General features: G+C 35.7%; 2 protein-coding genes across 2 annotated transcripts; both read right to left on the bottom strand.

The window, feature by feature from the left end:
- Positions 1-6,682: 6,682 nt before the first annotated feature.
- LOC138893887 (uncharacterized) lies at positions 6,683-7,334 on the bottom strand. Its single transcript, XM_070178555.1, has 2 exons — positions 7,009-7,334; positions 6,683-6,848 (listed from the first exon to the last, which is right to left on the bottom strand). Exons 1-2 carry the CDS (start codon positions 7,332-7,334, stop codon positions 6,683-6,685), a joined length of 492 nt encoding a protein of 163 aa, XP_070034656.1.
- Positions 7,335-9,366: 2,032 nt separating this feature from the next.
- On the bottom strand, positions 9,367-10,971 carry LOC138893886 (uncharacterized). The gene is made up of 3 exons (XM_070178554.1): positions 10,632-10,971; positions 9,993-10,220; positions 9,367-9,944 (listed from the first exon to the last, which is right to left on the bottom strand). Exons 1-3 carry the CDS (start codon positions 10,969-10,971, stop codon positions 9,367-9,369), a joined length of 1,146 nt encoding a protein of 381 aa, XP_070034655.1.
- Positions 10,972-24,459: the final 13,488 nt, after the last annotated feature.

The following is a 24,459-nucleotide window of genomic DNA, read 5'->3' as shown; positions in this document are numbered from 1 at the left end:
GATCTCCCGGAATACGTCCGTAGTCCCAATTTAAATAAGCAGCGCAAACAACAGAGATAACAAGTATAACACGACAGAAACCTCGTACATCATCACAACGAATACAAAAACAACAATGATAGAAATGCAAAGTACGACGAGCAAATCAACTCAAGAATTTAAATCAAAAGAACGGTAGAACTCATTCACACGGAATAACTACAGTGAAGAATGCTAGGCACAAGGAGAACAACTTAACAAGGGAAAACAAAAAATGTAGCAACGATTCCACAATATTCAAGTCAACAATAAGAAGCTAACACGAGTCAAATAGTTCCAAATAATGGCAAGTCAACTAAGATATAGGTTATCTAAAATCCTTTTAAGGTTGAGCAATTACGAGGAATATTCAACAATTCAAGTAAGGATAAGCAGCGGAAGATAATCATAACTCCAATTAAGGCTAAACATTTATAGAATGATAAAATAATGGTTTCAATTAAAGATAACCAGTTACGAAAAATATAGCACGACGATAGAAGAAGTAAAATCTTTAGTTAAGTCGAATAAGGATCAAATAGACAGTAAGAGTGAATCATAAAACAATTATCTCTATTCAAGCATGTAGAGGTGATACTAGCAAATAGGAATTCAAGCGTATCAAGAAAAACATCATACACGGTGAATATAAGGACATAAGAACCCTAAAAGGCCAACTTTCCACAAATAAATCCGAGCACGCACTGTCACCTCACGTACATAGACTACAATCAACATAGATAACTCAAATCCTAAGGGGTAGTTCCCCCACACAAGGTTAGGCAAGATACTTTCCTCGAATCAAGCTCAATCAATCCGTAAGAATTCCCTTTCCACGAATATCCGGCTCTGGATGGCCCAAATCTAGCCAAAAGCAATTACATATCATAATTACAACAATAATAGACTCATCTAATTGACGAAATCAACATTTTAAGGAAATTTCCGAAATTAACTCAAAATCGCCCGTGGGGCCCACTTCTCAGAATCGGGTCAAAGTCATAAAATACGAAAGCTCATTTACTCACGAGTCTAACCATATCAAATTTACTAAAATCCGATACCAAAATCTCGATCAAAACCCCAAAATTCGGCCTAAGAATGTTTCTCAAATTTTCACCCCAAATCCGAATTTAAACGATGCATTTGAGCATAGATTAGTGAAATATAACCATAAGGGAGTTAAGAATCATTACCTAAAAACTTCCTCCGAAACTCTCTCCAAATTCCTCCTTCTACCGAGCTCTCAATCAAATTTTTTAAGTGAACTTCAAACCCTCGAATCTGCCCCTTTTTCCCCAGTTATTCCGCATCTGCGGACCTTGGGTCGCACCTGCGACGCTGCACCTATGGAATTTCCTTTGCAGGTGTGGAAACGACTTAAGAGGGCTAGGTCTGCTTCTACAAAAAAGGGCCACACCTGCAAGTGCGCGCCTGCAGACTATTGTCCGCTTCTGCGATCTCCTCCGCGCCTGCGTGTCCTTTAGCGCATCTGCGGGCATCGCAGATGCGGCATTTCCCTTCGCACCTGCGACCCTTGACCACACCTCCCAAATCCGCTTCTGCGCTTGCCTCTCCGCACGTGCGATCATGCACCTGCGGTCTCCCCACCGCAGGTGCGAAAATGACAGATGCCTGAAGACTTCAGCAGCAACACAAATCCAACTTTTGATCCGTTAAGCACTTGAAACTCACCCGAGTCCCCCGAGACTTGTCACGACCCAATTTTTCCTCCGTCTAGGTATCGTAATGGCACCTAGTCTTAGGGACTAGGTAAGCCTAACAATAATTAACACAACATTATTTAAATAGAAGCACTTAAAATATCCAAAACCGGTAGTACAAGTCATAAGCTCTACAGAGTGTTTGCTAGAAAACTTCTAAATACAATTGTCCAGAAATAAGAATAAACAGTGCAAAACGAAAAGTTGAAGGTGACTCTGAAGCCTGCAATTGCAGCAGCAGGTTTACCTTGAGTCTCCACAACAACAGTCCACACAGCTAGCTAACGAACAAGTACCTGGATCAGCACAAAAGAATGTGCAGAAGAGTAGCATGAGCACACCACAGCGGTGCCCAGTAAGTATCAAGACTAAACTCGGTGAAGTAGTGACGAGGACTAGTCAAGACACCCACTGGTCTAATAAATTGAACAAGTATAAGTATAGGGATGATAGAACATGACATCTATCTAAGGACCCCGCGATGTGGCTAACGACATAACAACTGCAATAAGGAAGGAAAAACAGCAAGTAACAGCAGAACACCAGAATAAGACACAGAAGAATGAACGAAAACACAACCCATAACCGAAAATCACAATACAGTAAAGGCAAGTAGTAACTCAGCAACTGCAATAGTTTTCACATCAAGTCTCAGCCAACAAACCCCAATAAATTAGTCAAATCCTTCAAGTATAAACTTTTACCCGTAAGTTTTTAAATTGAGGTCTTTAGAATATGATCCTTTCCAATAAGAAAATATTTTTTTTTTGAAATATATTTCTTTCAAATAAATATCTTTCAAACCTAGTTCTTTCAAAATAAAAACCTTTCAAATCTAAACCTTTCAAATCATTAGCCCTCAAACACAGTTCTTTCAAGATAAATACTTTTCAAGTATAACCCTTTCAAATAAATATCCTTCGAGTATAAATCACCCTGTGACACCTAAGCATGGAAGATTTGCAGCATCGAACACAGATATAACCACAGGGGGATCTACCGGGATACCGTCCCGTAGTCCTGAATTAATTATGCAGTATGGGGGGAGGGGGGGATCTCCTAGAATACGTCCGTAGTCCCAAAATAAATTTGCAGTGCTGGGGGATCTCCCGGAATACGTCCGTAGTCCAAAAATAAATAGGCAAGACACGTGGATCTCCCGGAATTCGTCCGTTGTCCCAATTTAAATATGCAGTGCTGGGGGATCTCCCGGAATATGTCCATAGTCCCAAAGTAAATATGCAGTGCTGGGAGATCTCCCGAAATACGTCCGTAGTCCCAAAGTAAATATGCAGTGTAGGGGGATCTCCCGGAATACGTCCGTAGTCCCAATTTAAATATGTAGCCCAAACAACAGAGATAACAAGTATAACACGACAAAAACCTCGTACATCACCACAACGAATACAAAAACAACAATGATAGAAATGCAAAGTACAACGAGCAAATCAACTCAAGAATTTAAATCACAAGAACGGTAGAACTCATTCACACGGAATAACCACAGTGAAGAATGCTAGGCACAAGGAGAACAACTTAACAAGGGAAAACAAAAAATGTAGCAACGATTCCATAATATTCAAGTCAACAATAAGAAGCTAACACGAGTCAAATAGTTCCAAATAATGGCAAGTTAACTAAGATATAGGTTATCTAAACTCCTTTTAAGGTTGAGCAATTACGAGGAATATTCAACAATTCAAGTAAGGATAAGCAGCGGAAGATAATCATAACTCCAATTAAGGCTAAACAATTATAGGATGATAAAATAATGGTTTCAATTAAAGATAAGCAGTTACGAAAAATATAGCACGACGATAGAAGAGGTAAAATCTTTAGTTAAGTCGAATAAGGGTCAAATAGACAGTAAGAGTGAATCATAAAACAATTATCTCTATTCAAGCATGTAGAGGTGATACTAGCAAATAGGAATTCAAGCGTATCAAGAAAAACATCATACACGGTGAATATAAGGACATAAGAACCCTAAAAGCCCAACTTTCCACAAATAAATCCGAGCACGCACTCGTCACATCGCGTACACAGACTACAATCAACATAGATAACTCAAATCCTAAGGGGTAGTTCCCCCACACAAAGTTAGGCAAGATACTTTCCTCGAATCAAGCTCAATCAATCCGTAAGAATTCCCTTTCCACGAATATCCGGCTCTGGATGGCCCAAATCTAGCCAAAAGCAATTACATATCATAATTACAACAATAATAGACTCATCTAATTGATGAAATCAACATTTTAAGGAAAATTCCGAAATTAACTCAAAATTGCCTGTGGAGCCCACTTCTCGAAATCGGGTCAAAGTCATAAAATACGAAAGCTCATTTACTCACGAGTCTAATCATATCAAATTTACTAAATTCTGACACCAAAATCTCGATCAAAATCGCAAAATTCGGCCTAAGAACTTTTCTCAAAGTTTCACCCCAAATCCGAATTTAAATAATGAATTTGAGCATAGATTAGTGGAATATAACCATAAGGGAGTTAAGAATCATTACCCAAAAACTTCCTCCGAAAATCTCTCCAAATTCCGCCTTCTACCGAGCTCTCAATCAAATTTGTGAAGTGAACTTCAAACCCTCTAATCTACCCCTTTTCTGCCCAGTTATTCCGCATCTGCGGACCTTGGGTCGCACCTGCGACGCCGCACCTGCTGAATTCCTTCGCAGGTGTAGAAACGACTTAAGAGCACTTGGTCCGCTTCTGCGGAAAAAGGGCCGCACCTGCGAGTGCGTGCCTGCAAACTATTGTCCGCTTCTGCGATCTCCTCCGCGCCTGCGTGTCCTTTAGCGCATCTGCGGGCATCGCAGATGCGGCATTTCCCTTCGCACCTGTGACCCCTGACCACACATCCCAAATCCACTTCTGTGCTTGCCTTTCCGCACGTGCGATCACGCACCTGCGGTCTCCCCACCGCAGGTGCGAAAATGACAGATGCCTGAAGACTTCAGCAGCAACACAAATCCAACATTTGATCCGTTAAGCACTCGAAAGTCATCCGAGCCCCCGGGACCTCAACCAAACATACCAACCAATCCTAAAACACCATACGAACTTAGTCGAACCCTCAAATCACATCAACTAACACTAAAATCATGAATCACCTTCCAATTCAATCTTAAAGAACTTGAAACTTCAAATTCCTACAACCGATGCCGAAACCTATCAAACCACGTCCGAATTACCTCAAATTTTGCACACAGGTCATAAATGACACTACGAATCTACAACCACTTTCGGAAATCCATTCCGAGCTCGATATCAAAATTTCCACTATCGGCCAAAATTGCCGAAAATTTAACTTTCGCCAATTCAAGCCCAAATCTACTACAGACCTCCAAAACACAATCCGTACGCGCTCCTAAGCTCAAAATCACTCAACGGAGCTAATGGAGTCGACGAAATTCCATTCCGGATCTGTCTTCACACGGTTCCGACTACGGTCCAAATTCTAAGACTTAAGCTCTCATTTAGGGACTAAGTGTCCCAATTCCCTTCGAATCACCCGATAATTGAACTCAATCACGCACGCAAGTCAAGGCATATAATACGAAGCTGTTCAGGGCCTTATGCCACCGGATGGGACTTAAATTCTCAAAACGAACGGCCGGGTCGTTACGCTCGGAATATCATAAAATCAATATGCCTTCGGATAAATTTTATCATCTACATATTTTTCTGAAACCCATGAACAGGAGATATAATGATAAGACACATGGGGAATCAAAAACATAGGCACCCCTAGTGCTTCTATGAATAGAGGTATTTATGAAAGTTGTGTGTTTGCTCGTTTCATTTGTATCATAGGGATCATGCCAAAAGGAAAGAAGGGATAGACTTAACATACCTGAGCCGATTCTCTTAACAATCCCTCTAACCCACATCTTTTGCGATAAGACACGTAACAGCGGATCGAAGTAGGGAAACATCCATATGATATTCTTGAGAAAGATTGTACCGTACTCCCTAAGAATTGCAAGTCACGTTGTATTTACATTAAGTAGTTTCGTATGAATTCCTTTGTAGCTTTTATCCGTTACTTTGCAGATATATGTATCTCCCTTTAATGAATTAGGGAGGTCTCTTATCATAGTGGTTTGTGTGACCTACTTGATATGGATTACTTTGCCAAAATCCCCTAAATATGCAACCTAGCCACATAAGCCCAAGAGTCATTGTTTGGTCTTAGCAAACATAACCACCTTGCTGCCACATTGGGGTGATGATTCCACCAAACACTTATCCACAAATTTCTAATTGATTTGTTAACTTCCCAATCAAATTAAAAATTAACCCCTTACCAACATAATTAAGTACTATCCTAATTTACTTATATTATTATTCACTTTTAACATACTTTATACACCTTACTATCCCATAAATACTCGGTACATTATTCGCACTAGTCCATAAATACGGGGTATTATAGCTTGAACCGTAATTTATCCCAAATTGACAACCTTCAACGAAACTCATTTTCTTTGATTTGTTTACCCTCTAACCTTCACGGCACTTACTTATTACCTATTATAAATAGCATAAATACTTATAAAATAAAAAATAATCTCATTCTCGAGCCTACGTTGATTAACTTACGACGAGACTTTAACGTACGAAAACGTGAAATGTAACATCCTCCCCCCCTTAGAAATATTCGTCCTCGAATGTTTAACTCCCCGGGATCTATATAAATTGTGGAAGAGTCGCCTTTGTAACAGCACTACTACCGACCCTTCCTGTAGAAAACTCAATAACTCAATGCCACATAGGGCCACAATCATCAATAACGACAACGACCTTACACGACCAATGACAATAACTAACACAAGAATTCGTACACGCACCTTAAGGCTGTGATGTCTCAGTCGGATCCTCCTCTAGAATAGGAAACAAGTGAGGATACCTAGACTTCATGTCTTTTTAAGCTTCCCAAGTCATTTCTTCCACATTATTGTTTCTCCAAAGTACTTTCACCGAAGCTACGTCTTTAGTCCTCAATCTCCGAACCTGTCTATCTAGTATAGCAATAGGATTTTCCTCATACGATAGCTGCTCTGTGACCTGAACATCGTCAACTGACACGACTCTAGAAGGATCTCCGATACATTTACGGAGCATAGACACATGAAAGACTAGATGTACAGACTCCAAGTCAGAAGGCAAGTCTAACTCATATGCTACCTGGCCTACCTTGCGTATGATCTTATATGGTCCAATGTACCGAGGGCTAAGTTTTCCTTTCTTACCGAACCTTATAATGCCTTTTATCGCTGATACCGTTAGGAATACCAGTCATCAACTTGAAACTCCAACTCTGACGGCTTTGAGTTGCTAACAGCCTTTCCTGTATAAGATTAATCTTCTCGATTGCCTGTTGTACCAACTCTAGTCCTACTAACTTAATTTTCCCATCATCGAACCATCCTATAGACGACCTACACTTCCGTTCGTAAAGAGCTTCGTATGGAGCCATCTGAATACTGGAATGATAACTATTATTATATGCGAACTCAATAAGCGGAAGATGATCATCCCAGCTACCCTTGAAGTCTATCACACAAGCCCATAACATATTCTCAAGTGTCTGAATAGTACGCTTAGCATGTCCGTCTGTCTGGGGATGAAATGTTGTACTAAGGCTTACCTGAGTCCCCAATCCTTTTTGGAAGGACCTCTAGAAATTAGCTGTAAACTAAGCACCTCTATCCGAGATAATAGATATAGGGACACCATGAAGTCGTACTATCTCTTTAATGTAAAGCCTTGCATAATCCTCTGCGGAATATGTAGTCCTAATAGGAAAAAAAATGGGTTGATTTTGTAAGTCTGTCAACAATCACCCATATAGAATTGAAATTATGTTGGGTGTGAGGTACGCCTATGACGAAATCCATATTAATTACTTCCCACTTCCAAGTTGGAATCTATATAGCCTGCAATAATCCACCAGGTTTTTGATGCTCAATCTTAACCTGCTGACAGTTAGGGCACTGGGCAACAAACTCCGCTATATCCATTTTCATTCTGTCCCACCAATATATTTCCCTGATATCATGATACATCTTTGTTGCTCATGGATGAACAGAATACCGAGAATAGTGAGTTTCTCCCATAACCTGTCGGCGCAGCCCTGCAACACTAGGGACACATAATCATCCTTGATATCTAAGGACTCCATCTCCTGTAATCTCAAATGGTGTCTTCTCTTTATGAGGGGTTGTATCTCTGTAATGAGCTAACACAGGATCCTCGTACTGGCGTTCCTTCACTTCAGTTACTAAAGAGGATATTGATGTGTCCTGAATAGTAACTCTGGTATCACTTGAGTCCAGTAATCGAACTCCAAGACTAGCTAGCTGATGAATCTCATGGGCTATCCCCCTCTTCTCTGGCTATAAATATGATAGGCTACCCATAGATCTACGGCTAAGGGCGTCGGCTACTACATTCGCCTTCCCTGGATGGTATAAAATATCAATGTCATGGTCTTTCAGTAGCTCCAACCATCTCCTCTGACGTAAATTCAATTCCTTTTTCTTGAAGATATACTGGAGGCTCTTACGATCCGTATAGATATCAACATGAATACCATACAAATAGTGCCTCCACATCTTTAGTGCATGAATCACCGTGGCTAACTCTAAATCATGGGTTGGGTAATTCTTTTCGTGCTTTCTCAGTTGTCTAGAAGCATAAGTGACAACCTTACCATGTATCATCAATAAACCACCCAATCCAATGCCCGAAGCATCACAATAGATAGCATAACCATCTATTCCCTCTGGGAGTGTCAGAACCGGTGCTGAAGTCAATTTGTCCTTCAATGCCTGGAAACTCCGCTCACAAGCATCAGTCTACTAAAACTTAGCTCCCTTCTGAGTCAACTTTGTCAATAGTGCTGACAGAGAAGAAAATCCCTCTACAAATCTCCTGTAATAACCTGTCAAACCTAGGAAGCTACGAACCTCCGTCGGTGTCGTAGGTCTAGGCCAAGTCTTTGCTGCCTCAATCTTCTGTGTGTCGACCCGGATACCCTTACCTGAAATAATATGCCCAAGGAAAGCTACAGAATTTAACCACAATTCACATTTAGAGTGTTTTGCATATAACTCTTTTTGTAGAACTCTGAGCACCGTACGCAAATAGTCTGCATGCTCAGCCGCTGAACAAGAATAAACCAATATGTCATCGATAAATACAATCACGAACAGATCTAGAAAGGTTCTGAACACACGGTTCATCAAGTCCATGACTACTGTTGGGACATTGGTCAAACCGAATGACATAACACGAAACTCAAAGTGCCAGTATCTGGTCCTGAATGCTGACTTCGGAATATCTTTCTCCTTAACCCTTACCTGATAGTACCCGGACCTCAAGTCTATCTTTGAGAAATACTTGGCATCTTGCAACTGATCAAATAGATCATCAATCCTCGGGAGCAGATACTTATTCTTGATCGTCACCTTATTCAACTGTCTATAATCAATACACATCTGCAAGGAACCATCTCTCTTCCTCACAAATAACACATGTGCTCCCCACGGTGATGTACTAGGTTTAATAAAGCCTTTTTCAAGCAAATCCGTTAGTTTTTCTTTCAACTATCTCAGCTCTGCAGATGCCATTCTATAAGGAGGAATAGATATCGGCTGAGTATATGGTAATATGTCGATAGCAAACTCAATTTCTCGCTCTGGCGGAAGACCCAGAAGCTCATCGAGAAAAACATCGGGAAACTCATTAACCATAGGGATAGACTGAACGGTTGGTGACTCTACTTTCACATCATGTACCCGAACTAAGTGATAAATATAGCCCTTTATGATCATCTTCCTTGCCTTGAGATAGGAAATGAACCTACCTCTCGGCGATGCCGTATTGCCTTTCCACTCCAAAACAGGCTGCCCAGGGAACTGGAATCGAACCATCTTTGATCTACAATCAACGTTATAACAAGAAGCCAACACATCCATACCTATTATAACATCAAATTCTACCATATCTAACTCAATTAGGTCTGCTACTGTAGAACAACTAACTACTACTATGCAATCTCTATATACTCGCCTAGCTATCACTGGATCCCCAATAGGTGTGGACACCTCAAAAGGTTTAACCAACTCAGGTTTTATCCCAAATTTACTAGCAACCAACAGAGTGACATAAGATAAGGTGGAACCTGTATCAATCAATTCATATATATCATATGAGGAGACTGATAATATACCTGTAACAACATCAGGTGATGACTCCTGATCTTGTCGACCTGCTAATGCATAAATGCGGCTCTGAGGACTGCTCGAACTAGATGTATCACCTCTGCCTCTACCACGATCGATTGGTGCTTGTGAACCTTGCCTAGGGGGGCATACTGATGATGACGAACTAGCTATAGATCTCGCTGGCTGAACTATACCTGCACCACCTCTCGTCGGACAATCTCTCATAGCGTGGCCTGGATAACCACAAGTATAACAAACACCCAACCCCATAAGGCACTGCCCGACATGCTACTTACCACACTAAGCACATCGTGGCAAGGGTGGCCTCATATGACTTGACTCACCCCTATACTAAGAACTTGAGGCCCTGGAATTCTGACTAGGCCCTGAATATATAGAATGATCAAATCTCCTACCGGCAACCTGAGGGGATGCGCTAGCCGATGGCTGGGCTGGATACCTCGGGTATTGTTGTCTCTAACCACCTCGAAACTCACTAGAAGGACCCGAAGATCTCGCTCTCTTACTCTAGCCCCTATCATGCTCACAATCGGCCCTCTGCTTCTGCTTACGCTCCTCTACACCCTGAGCGTATGCCTGAATATGAGAAATATCCATGCATGGCTGAAGTGAGACCTACATACAGTCGTTAAGCAGGTGCGGCTCCAACCCCATCACAAACCGGTGAACTCGATCCTCCATCCTATCTACAATAGTGGGAGAATACCTAGCCAAAGAATCAAACTGAAGGTTGTACTCCCGAACACTCATATTACCTTGCCGAAGGGTCAAGAACCTATTAACTTTGGCCCGTCTAAGTTCTGGTGGCAGATAATGACGAATAAAATCCTCTATAAACTCCTGCCATACTGCTGGAGGGGCATCCTCACCTCTGGACAACTCCCAAGACTCATACCAATTAACTACAACATCCTGAAGTCTATAGGAAGCTAGCTCAACTGACTCAGTCGCAGTGGCCTTCATTACCGTCAAAGTCCTCTGCATCATATCGATAAATACCTGAGGGTCCTCGTTTAGATCTGCTCCAGTGAATACCGGAGGGTCCAAATCAATGAAATCACGAACCCTCGCACTGATGGCCCTATCTGCATGACCAATACCTACTTCCTGACGCCGAGATTGTGCGGCTACTAATCAAGTAAATAGTTGTGTAACATCTCTTATCTCCTGACCTGGTGCACCTGGCTGAGGAGATAGGTGTACAGGGGCAGGCGCTGGAGCTGGTGCCCCTCAGAGCTCCTCTGGAGAGGGCGGGGTATGTGAAGTCTGAGATGGAATCTCACTATGAGACTCTCCCCGAGCCTTGATAAATCATGGCGCTCGACTAGTAGTCTCATCAGCCACAGACTTGCCCTTCTGGGCGGTTGTAGCCTTCTTAGGCATCGCTGAAAACATAACACATCATTAGGAAAATGAATTCTTATATCGCACGATCTAAGATAAGAAGGGAGGATAACATCCTATATGTCCTGTAGCCTCCTGTTTATAAATGTGGTGCACAACACACTCATAAACAAGACTCTACTAGATACAGTTTGTAGACAACCCTAGGACAGAACTGCTATGATGCCACTTTTGTCACCACCCAAACCGATGGGCCATGATGAGTGCCCGAGCCTACCTGTCGAACACCCCTAAGCACACGTCTAAGATAAAACATGAAATAAGTGTAGGAAATGCATAACGTCTGGCAGTAAACTACTAGATTGTGTGAATAACATACGCGAGAAAACGTGCCCAAAAGACATATGTACATATATATATGGAATACGGTAGGGCGAGCCAACAAGGCCACATACTATCCAAATATACATGACTGTCTACAAACCTCTAATAGAGTGTACATCTATATAAAGGACGGGACTGGGCCCCGTCGTACCCATATCTACATACAAAAATAGCGTACCAAAATAAATAACAACTCCGGATCAAGTGGAGCACACCAACTCTCGTTGATCAAGGATCCTAAGAAGGGGGACCATCAGCCTTTCTACCTGCACCTGCGGGCATGAAACGCAGGCCCCAGGAAATAGGGGCGTCAGTACGATTAATGTACCGAGTATGTAGGGCATGAAAATCAGTACATAGAAGACATAAAAGATGTATGGAGTAAAGGAATCCGCCTGTAAGCCTAAATAACTTTGTGAATCCTGAAATATCTATAATGTCATGCATGTGCATATAAATGTCATATCATGCATAGATATATGCGTACATAACGTCATCAAGCCTCTGAGGGCATCCCATCATATTATCTCGGCCTCAGTGGGCGAAATCATCAATGTATACCAACTGATCAGGTGGTGTTGCGTATATAACACCGTAACCTTTCGTCATATCCCATATACATACATATATATATATACGAATATAACGCCATCTGGTCATGGGTCAATGTACATGTATAAATGGATGCAATGAAAAGTAAGTTAATAAGATCTCTCGGAATGTCATAAAATCAATATGCCTTCGGATAAATTTTATCATCTACATATTTTTGTGAGATCCATGAACAAGAGATATAATAATAAGACACATGGAAAATCAAGAGCATAGGCACCCCTAGTGCTTCTATGAATAGAGGCAATAATGAAAGTTGTGTGTTTGCTCGTTTCATTTGTATCATAGAGATCATGCCAAAAAGAAAGAAAGGATATCCTTAACATACCTGAGCCGATTCTCTTAACAATCCCTCTAACCCACGTCTTTTGCGATAAAACACGTAACGGCGGATCAAAGTAGGAAAAATCCGTATGATATTCTTGAGAAAGATTGTATCGTACTCCCTTAGAATTACAAGTCACGTTGCTATTACATTAAGTAGTTTCGTATGAATTCCTTTGTAGCTTTCATCGTTACTTTGCAGATATATGTATCTCCTTTTAATGAATTAGGGAGGTCTCTTATCATAGTGGGTTGTGGGCCCCACTTGATATAGATTACTTTTCCAAAATCCCCTAAATATGCCACCTAGCCACATAAGCCCAAGAGTCATTGTTTGGTCTTAGCAAACATAACCACCTTGCTGCCACGTTGCGGTGATGATTCCACCAAAAACTTATCCTCAAATTTCTAGTTAATTTGTTAACTTCCCACTCAAATTAATAATTAACCCCTTACCAACATAATTAAGTACTGTCCTAATTTACTTATATTATTATTCACTTTTAACATACTTTATGCACCTTACTATCCCATAAATACTCGGTACATTATTCGCACTAGTCCATAAATACGGGGTATTATAGCTTGAACCATAATTTATCCCAAATTGACAACCTTCAACGAAACTCATTTTCTTTGATTTGTTACCCTCTAACCTTCACGGCACTTACTTATTATCTGTTATAAATAGCATAAATACTTATAACCTCAAAAATAATCTCATTCCCGAGCCTACGTCAATTAACTTATGACGAGACTTTAACGTACGAAAACGTGAAATGTAATAGTGTAGTGGAAAAGTATGTGAAGCACTTGACTCTTCTCATGTCTATCTCTTGTTATTGGTTCTTAAATTGTTCATGGGTAAGGTTGGGTAGAAGGCATCAAATAGGCTTGCTTGACCAGGGTATCTCGGTTGAGCACTGATCGTGCTCCCCGAGGTCGGGGCGTGACAATCACTTTTGCGATCATCGCAATTGCGAACTTTGTATCGCAATTGCGATAACTCCAGCTCGGTAAAAGAGGGGGAAAACAAAATTTAGCTCATTTCTTTCAAACTCTCAACCCTAAACACCCTAGAAGCGATTTTCCTAATAGACTTTATTCCTAAATTCATTGGTAAGTGACTTTAATCTACTTCTTTTTAATTACCCATTATATTTCATAAGATTACAATATCAAATCTAGGATTTTCATGATAGAAATTAGGGATTTGGGTAGAATTAGGAATTTTGTAAAATTGAGATTTAGACCTCAAATTGAGGTCGGATTTCGAATTGAATTGCATAACCAGACTCGGGGGTGAATGGGTGATCGAGTTTTGGTCCGAACCTCGAGTTTTGACCAAGCGAGCGACTTTTGTTGACTTTTTCAATAATGATCTAAATTGAACATCTTTCATTCGTGGGTAGTTTTTAATGCTTATTTTGAATCTTTTGGTTAATAATTTGCTAGATTTGGTTAGTTTGAAGGCTTATTCAAAAGGCAAGGCTGTGGTTGAAATTTGAGTTGATTGCGGAGTGAGGTAAGTGTTGGGTCTAACCTTAATTTGAAGAAATTAGGAACCCTTGAGCTACATGCTATATGAATTACATGTGTAGCGGCGTATATGCAAGGTGACGAGTGTATATACACTGTCAAATTACTTGTTTCCATGCTTTCCCCATATTTCATTAATTACTTGTTTCCATGACCTAACCGTTACATTACTTGTTTTCCCTATCTTCATTGCTTAATATTATGTCTTGTCTTTATACCTTAATTGCCACATGCTTATTTTGACTCCCATGCCATAATTTCTACTTGCCATTTAGCATTTCGTGTATTAAAATGTCCATCCCCTCCCTGATTCCATACTTATTTACTACTTGTCTCGATTTGTTTCCCTCATATATCTAAATTGTCTTATGCCTTGTTGCCTTATAGTTTCGTAATAATTGTTGTCTTCATTGAAGTAGTTTCACTTGTATGTATTGTTAAAAGTAGATACCGTTGAGTTGGCAAAGTTGAGACATCCGAGTAGTTCAAGCCTCTTGATTATCATGTTATTCTCCATTGCTCGTACAATTGTTCTCTTGATGTATGATTTTTTGTAAATGTTAGTTATTGAGTTATTGTTGTTAATTGATATTTTTGGGGAGAGGGTTGCACGCCGCAATAAAAATTGTTCTCTTGATGGACTATGATATTGACAGATGATTAAATGGAGGGGTCGGGTTGCGTGCCGCAACGGATTTGTTTAAAGTTTATATTGTGGGATCGGATTGTATGCCGCAATATTTTGATGAAAGTTATATTTGTTGTGATTGTTGAATTGGCCTCGGTTGTTGAGATGAGTTATATGACTGGTTATTCGAGACTCTCTGCTGGTTGATTTGAGTTTCATTAATACGAGTTACCTGCTTTACTTCTATTCGTGTCTTTCTGTTGTCATTATTATTATTGCGTACAGGTTAATGTAAGTGACCCGCCTTAGCCTCATCACTACTTCGTCGAGGTTAGGTTCGGTACTTACAGAGTACATGAGGTCGGTTGTATTCATACTACACTCTGCACTTCTTGTGCAGATACCGAAGTTGATCCCAGCGGCGTACCGTAGACTTGCTCGTACCCAACTACCCAAAGGAGACTTGAGGTATAGCTGCACGGCGTCCGCAGCTCTGAAGTCCCCTTCTACTTCTTTTAGTTGTTCATTTGATTCAGACAGTTATGTTTATTTCAGACCATTATTTGTAGTATCTTAGACGCTCATGTATTCGTGACACCAGATCCGGGATTGTATTTGAATTTCGTCACTTATTAGCTTATTTATCTTGTTTCAGACTATTCAATTTCTTTATTGTCATCGTACTTGAAGTTTGTTAAAATAATTAATAAATACATGTAACGTTGGTTTTTCTAGCAAGTGAAATATTAGGTGCCATCACGATTTCGAGGATGGAAATTCCGGATCGTGACTCTAAAAATGCGACTTCAGATTTTGGGGTAAAGAGGCGCAAAAATTACTTAAGAAGGCTAACTGCCACAAACCCATTACTTCACGAGATTTAAGTAAAACTCAACCCCAACCTATAGGCAATAGTCTTCACCATTTATTAGGTTTTAGTTATGACTAAACCTGGAGATAACAGCATATACATAATACTTAAACTTGAACCCGTAATTTATATATATATTAAAGGAATAAAGTTACCATATATAATTAGCATTATGGTTAAACCAAATGACAAGCTATTAAAAAGCCACTTGGCATTCTTAAAGTGAGTTTAGGGGAAACTTTTCAAATAAGAAAATATAACTTATATTGTGATGACCCAAAATGACATCTTTAAATTTAATAATTAATTTTGTGTTCTAAGACCTCGAAAAGTACTATTTATCATTCCTCGACTTGCATGCGCAGTACGTAAAATTTTCTGGAAAGTTTTTATGTGAAAAATGGATTAAAATATGAATTAGAGCTTTAAAACTCAACTGAGTTGACTTTGGTCAACATTTTGAGCAAACGGACTCGGATCAGTATTTTGACAGTTCTGGTAGGTCCGTATCGTAAATTGGGACTTGGACGTATGCCCGAAATTAAATTCCGAGGTCCCTAACCCGAGATATGGAATTTTGATGAAAAATTAAAAGCTTAAGTTCAAATAGTGACCGAATGTCAAATTATGTATAAACGACCCCAAAATAGAATTTTGATAATTCCAACAGCTCCGTATGGTGAATTTGGACTTAGGAGCGTGATCGAAATTTTATTTGGAAGTCCGTAGTGGAATTAGGCTTGAAATGCCGAAAATTGAATTTTTGGGAAGTTTGACCGAGGGGTTGACTTTTTGATATCGGAGTTGAAATCCGATTCTAAAAATTTGAGTACCTCTATTATGTCATTTATGACTTGTGCGCAAAATTCGAGGTAAATCGAACGTGATTTGATAGGTTCCGGAGTCATTTATAGAAATTAAAAATTGCAAAGTTCATTAGTCTTGAATCTATGTGTGATTCGTGTTTTAGTATTGTTGGATGTGATTTAAAGACTCGACTAAGTTCGTATGATGATTTAGGACTTGTTGGTATTTTCGGACGGGGTCCCGAGTACCCCGAGTGCGATCTGGATCGAAATCGGATCAATTTTTGGACTTAGGCAAATTCAGAAATTTGCAGCTTCTGGTGTCATCGCACCTGCGGAGAGACTGACCGCAGGTGCGGCCTCGCACAAGCGAGCTGTGGCTCACTGAAGCGGACGAAGGGCTGCCCAGTTGGAGCCGCATATGCGGCTCATATTGCGCAGAAGCGAGAGGAAGGGCGCAGGTGCGGGCAGGTCCGCAGGTGCGATAGAATTTTTCGCACCTGCGAAGGCGCAGATGTGGTCCAAAGCTCGCAGAAGCGAAGGCAGCTGGGCTGAGCAATGTCCGCAGATGCGGGACCGCATGTGCGAGAATTTTGTCCGCAGGTGCGAAAGCACTGACCAGATTATAAAACAGAAGGGTTCCGATATTTTTGTCATTTGGACATTTTCAACACGGTTTTGGACGATTTTTCAGAGAGAATTCACGGGAAAACTTGAGGTAAGTCATATGTGATCATTGTTAGTCAATTATATTGGATTATAATTGAATATTTCGAATAGATTATATATTTTTGAGGTGAAATTAGAAGATTTGGGCCTAGGGATTTCAAAATGAGAATTTGATATTTGGAGGTCAAGTTGATGTCGAATTTTTGTAAAAATGGTATAGTTGGACTCGTAGTTGAATGGGCATTCATATTTCGTAACTTTCGCCAGATTCCGAGATGGGGGCCCACGGGCCATTTTTGAGTTAATTTCGGATTTTATTGAAAAATATAGCATTTTCTTATGGAATTGATTCTATAATTTTTGTTGAATGTATAGAATTAATTATGAGTCGGTCGGAATCGGAAAATCGAGGAAAAAGCATACTACTTGGTTAAATTGGAGTAAGTCGAGGTAAGTGACTTGTCTAACCTTGTGTGGGGGAAATTTTTCCTAGAATTGATATTAATGTGATTATTGAAATGTGTTGAAAGTCGTGTACACGAGGTGACAAGTGTGTACATGGGCTAAATGTAAAAGATTATATTTTTAAAATTGTGTAGATCATTGTTGCGCATTTATTAAATTATTTTATCTTGTTATATTCTTCATCATTGATCTGAGATATATACCTTAAATTTGTTTGACCTTTTCCTGCTAATTGTTATACTTGTTTAGTTGAAACTTGGTTTCTTTTATTCTGTGCATTATTTGAAGGGTGATTTTCTTTAAATTAAATATTATTAATATGAAGTATTTGACATTTTAAATTTGATATTGAAACAATGTATTAAAGATTTTGAAATATTATTTTCCTGAATTATTTATTCTTGAATATTTTTTAAGATTTTTGTACTCATTGTGATGGAGCCGTGAGCTCTTTATTGTGAAAAAATATTATTGATGATTTATTTTGGCATGAGCCGTAAGCTGTTTATTGTGAAAAAATATTATTGATGATTTATTTTGGCATGAGCCGTGAGCTCTTTATTGTGAAAAATATTGTTGTTGAATTATTTTGGCAAGTTACATTATTTGAGCACTTGAGGTGCAAATTGTGATATGTTGTGATATTGATACGCATGCGGTGGTATAAGGTCTGGGTATTGAAATGCATGCGGTGAGATAAGGATGGCTTGATACGCGTGGCTAGTAGGGGGAACTACTAGAAGTCATGCAGTGTGATAAGGATGGCTAAAACGCGGGATGCTATTTCGGAAAAAATATTTTCTTTCAAATAAATTGTGAAGGCTCCCGCGGTGAGATAAGGAAATGAGATATTGTGAATTTATTTATGATTTGGGACTACGAGGCGGTACCTCGGTAGTGCCCTTGTTGATATTGATTATGGCCATAGTTGCCTTCGATTAATTGTTGTGATTTTCATAAAGTTGAAAGAAATTATGTTTTGATTCCACGAGATATTATTTGCAATTATTTTGTGTCATTAAATGTGACATACTATTTGATTCATTTTCATAGTCATTTTATCTTATTAAATTATTTAAATATTTTTTCATGTCATTATCTATTCTCCAGTAGGGCCTGACCTGACCTCGTCACTACTCTACCGAGGTTAGGCTTGGCACTTACTGGGTACCGCTGTGGTGTACTCATACTACGCTTCTGCACATATTTTTGTACAGATCCAGGTACATCTTACCAGTGTAGACGTTAGTGAGTTACCTGCGCACAGAGACTTCGAGGTATATCTGCCAGCGTTCGCAGACTCCGGAGTCCCCTTATATCATTTTATATTGCTTCCTTATTTTTCTTTAGACCTTGATATATAGAAACATTGAGAATAAATTTTTAGAAGCTTGTGACTTATTTCTATCGGGTTTTGGGAGTTGTAATTATTTGAATTGTAGTTTATGTATTTCAGATATTTATGATTATTCCGCATTTATAGGCTTACCTAGTCTTAGAGACTAGGTGTCATCACGACCTCCTACGGAGGGAATTTGGGGTCGTGACATATATGGAATCCAATTTAAAGAAAATCTTAGTTTTGAATCTTATATGGCAATCTTCAATTTAATTTTGTTATGGATCTTTAATTATTTCATATCTGGCTAAGTAGTTTATTTTGTCCCGACAAATCTTATATTATTAAAGGAATAAAGTTACCATATATAATTGGTATTATGGTTAAGCCAAGTGGCAAGCTATTAAAAGCCACTTGGCATTTTTAAAGTGAGTTTAGGGGGAGATTTTCAAATAAGAAAATATAATTGATATGGAATCCAATTTAATTGAAATCTTATTTTTTTTTTAAATTTAGTTTTGACCTTATATGGCAATCTTTAATTCAATTTTGTTATGGATCTTTAATTATTTCATATCCAGCTAAGTAGTTTCTTTTGTCCCGACAAATATGTAAAAAAGGGAAAGTATGAATTTATTAAGATAATTAAAAGTTGTATCAATTTCCTATAAAGATGCAGATGTCATATAGAATACTATAATTATGGGAAAAAAAGAAAAGACAAATCCATCAAAACATTCATGGATATAAAAGTTATAGGAATTATAACAAAAAGGAAGACGAAATAAATAAAGCTATATGAACTGTTAAAAAAAGAGTAAATTACTCTTCCACACAGTAAATAACGAAAATTTAAAATAAAATTAAAACTCAATATTCTATATTGAAAATAAAGGAGAACATAAATTTACGCTTGAAATAACTCAATATGCGTTAAGCTATATGTTTAAGATTTATGTAATCTTTTGTTATGTGTAATAATAATAATAATAATAATAATAATAATAATAATAATAATAATAATAATAATAATAATAATAATAATAATTTATATTCTTCTATCTATTTATTCTGTTAAACAAAATCAAACAAAAACTTATCCAAGCTTTTGAATTGAAAAAAACACTCCAAAGACGAAACAATACCTTGATATTTTGGTAAAGTATAAGTATGAGCATATGAACTTCTATTTTTTATTTATTATTAAATTAAATTTATATATATATTAAAGGAATGAAGTTACCATATATAATTAGCATTATGGTTAAGTCGAGTGGCAAGCTATTAAAAAGCCACTTGACATTCTTAAAGTGAGTTTAGGGAAAAAATTTTAAATAAGAAAATAGAACTTATATAGAATCCAATTTAATGAAAATCTTAGTTTTGACTCTTATATGGCAATCTTCAATTCAATTTTGTTATGGATCTTTAATTGTTTCATATCCGGCTAAGTAGTTTATTTTGTCTCAACAAATCTTATACTATTAAAGAAATAAAGTTACCATATATAATTAGCATTATGGTTAAGCCAAGTGGCAAGCTATTAAAAGCCACTTGGTATTTTTAAAGTGAGTTTAGGGGGAGGTTTTCAAATAAGAAAGTATAACTGATATGAAATCCAATTTAATTGAAATCTTAATTTTTTTAAAATTTAGTTTTGACCTTATATGGCAATCTTCAATTCAATTTTGTTATGGATCTTTAATTATTTCATATCCAGCTAAGTAGTTTCTTTTGCTCCGACAAATATGCAAAAAAGAAAAAGTATGAATTTATTAAAATAATTAAAAGCTGTATCAATTTCCTATAAAGATGCAGATGTCATATAGAACACTCTAATTATGGGGAAAAAAAGAAGAAGAGAAGACAAATCCATCAAAACATTCATGGATATAAAAATTATAGGAATTATAACAAAAAGGAAGACGAAATAAATAAAGCTATATGAACTGTTAAAAAAAAGAGTAAATTACTCTTCCACACAGTAAATAACGAAAATTTAAAATAAAATTAAAACTCAATATTCTATATTAAAAATAAAGGAAAACATAAATTTACGCTTGAAATAACTCAATATGCGTTAAGCTATATGTTTAAGATTTATGTATTTTTTGTTATGTGTAATAATAATAATAATAATAATAATAATAATAATAATAATAATAATAATAATAATAATAATAATAATAATAATAATAGTTTATATTCTTCTATTTATTTATTCTGTTAAACACAATCAAACAAAAACTTATCCAAGCTTTTGAATTGAAAGAAAAAACACTCCAAAGACGAAAAAATACCTTGAGATTTTGGTAAAGTATAAGTATGAGCATATGCACTTCTATTTTTTATTTATTATTAAATTAAATTTATATATATATATATATATAAAAGGAATGAAGTTATCATATATAATTAGCATTGTGGTTAAGCCAAGTGGCAAGCTATTAAAAAGTCACTTGACATTCTTAAAGTGAGTTTAGGAAAAAAATTTCAAATAAGAAAATTGAACTTATATGGAATCCAATTTAATGAAAATCTTAGTTTTGACTCTTATATGGCAATCTTCTATTCAATTTTGTTATGGATCTTTAATTGTTTCATATCCGGCTAAGTAGTTTATTTTGTCCCAACAAATCTTGTATTATTAAAGGAATAAAGTTACCATATATAATTAGCATTATGGTTAAGCCTAGTGGCAAACTATTAAAAGCCACTTGGCATTTTTAAAGTGAGTTTAGGGGGAGATTTTCAAATAAGAAAATATAACTGATATGGAATCCAATTTAATTGAAATATTAATTTTTTTTAAAATTTAGTTTTGACCTTATATGGCAATCTTCAATTCAATTTTGTCATGGATCTTTAATTATTTCATATCCAGCTAAGTAGTTTCTTTTGTCCCGACAAATATGCAAAAAAGGAAAAGTATGAATTTATTAAGATAATTAAAAGTTGTATCAATTTCCTATAAAGATGCAAATATCATATAGAATACTATAATTATGGGGGAAAAAAAGAGAGAGAGAAGACAAATCTATCAAAACATTCATGGATATAAAAGTTATAGGAATTATAACAAAAAGGAAGAAGAAATAAATAAAGCTATATGAACTGTTAAAAAAAAGAGTAAATTACTCTTCCACACAGTAAATAACGAAAATTTAAAATAAAATTAAAACTCAATATTCTATATTGAAAATAAAAGAGAACATAAATTTACGCTTGAAATAACTCAATATGCGTTAAGCTATATGTTTAAGATTTATGTAATTTTTTGTCATGTGTAATAATAATAATAATAGTTTATATTCTTCTATCTATTTATTCTGTTAAACAAAATCAAACAAAAACTTATCCAAGCTTTTGAATTGAAAAAAATAACTCCAAAGACGAAAAAATACCTTGAGATTTTGGTAAAGTATAAGTATGAGCATATGCACTTCTATTTTTTATTTATTATTAAATTAAATACTAGATAAAATAATTATATCAAATTTTATGGTAAAGGAAATAATATAGAAAGAGGAGATGGAGATAGTGTGAGAAAATTTATACTTTGAGTAATGTAAAAAATAAAATAAAGATAATAAATAAATAATACTCAAAAATATTATTGATAAGTTTAAACATTAATCTGAGCTATAGAATAAAAGAACACAAGAGAATATATGAAAATATTTATTACAAGAAAAATAAAAACCAAAGTCATTGTTATAATGAGAGTAGCGAAAGATATGAATAATTCTAAATTATGGGTAACTTAATAATATGGACAAGAAACCAAAAAAAAAAGGAGAAACAATACGTAAATACAAAATTTCCGTGTTGAGATATATAAAAGGATAAGACTTTGAGATGAGAACTTTTTTTGAAATAATTCATATGGTCATGCTATATAGATTAGATCATGTAATAGAAAATATGATAATAGATAAAATTAAAAAAAAAAAAAAGAATATAGACAATTGACATAATTCTGAGAAACAAATAAAAATATAATTTTTTATGTAATAATTTTAATAAAAATATTAAAAGTCAACTTTCATACTAAATACAAAAAAGGAAGGAGAATTTAATTTAATTACTTATTGAAAGTGATACTAAAATATAATTATTAAAATTATTATTAGATATATGACATATAACAAACGAACTTCTCTATTTAAACTTTAAACTAATTCAACACCACGCATTTAGAAAACTAATATGACAATATTCATATTATAGATAAACGCTAAATAAAAAAGTTAAAATATTATAGAACAAAAACTAATGTATAAAGAGAAAATAGAGATAATATGATTTTATCCATACTTTAAATTTATTTGACAAAAATAAGTAAATAAATAATACTCAAAAATATTCTTGAAAAATTTGAACAACGAGAGAATTCTGAGAAATAGTCATACAAGATAAAGTCAAGTTAAATTTTTTGATTAATACAAAATTATATCCATTTTATTATATTAATGTTGTAAGTTACTAATAGTTTCATGTCATAATTTGATAATACTAAGTAATGGATAATGCAATTAGAATAAGCAAAGAACAAAAACAAATAGAGAAATATAGAAATATAAGACTTATAAATAGAATTATGATGAGAAAATTCGTACATATACTCATAATAGAAATTATAATAAATAAAGAGTCATAAAGGAAGAATATTAAAGAAAAAAAAGAATTCCAATCGATATAGTAAAATGTATATATTAATTAATTTGCTTCTAAAGGAAATTTTAGTTGTTAAATAGATGAATATAACTCATAATTCCATAGTGAAAATAATTAAAAAATAAAATAATATTAGAATATTTATACATAAGATAAGAATATTATATAAATAACACAAAATAAAAATTATTAAAAATATTAGTATGTTTTTTAAAAAAAATTAAAAGGCTTATCTTTTTATATTTTTGACGAATTTAAAATTATAATTTAACCAAACAAAAGATATTAAATAATTTTAATTATTAGTAGAATGCAAAATGAGAAAACTAATCAAATAATACAGTAGAAAAGAATGTATAAAAAGAAAGGGATAAAGATAATATTAGAATATTTATTATTTAAACTAATTAATAAAAATGAGAGGTAAGTAAAGAATACTCAAAAAATATATTGATAAATTTAGACAATAAATAATTTTAAACAGTAAACATAATAAAAATATTTTCAGAGTAAGAATATATATATATATATGTTATATTATAGAAAAATAGTGATAAAATATTAAGCCAATTTACAAGTTAATAAAAAGTCACATTAGTCAATATTTAGCAGTAAGTACTTGCTAATTTAATAAAAAATAAAATAAAAAATAAATAATTTATTTAATTACCATATGATGTGTATCCTTTAATTATATAAATTTTGTTATATTTCTGCGCACTGTGTTAAAAAATAAAATAGCAACTAAAATTTATTAAAATAAAACGATATATCATATCATAATTTCATAAGA

This window comes from Nicotiana tomentosiformis, chromosome 6 (genome assembly GCF_000390325.3).
Source record: "Nicotiana tomentosiformis chromosome 6, ASM39032v3, whole genome shotgun sequence".
NCBI classification, from domain to species: Eukaryota; Viridiplantae; Streptophyta; class Magnoliopsida; order Solanales; family Solanaceae; genus Nicotiana; species Nicotiana tomentosiformis.
Note: the sequence above shows the minus strand (reverse complement) of the source record. Positions and strands in the feature narration are given on the sequence as shown.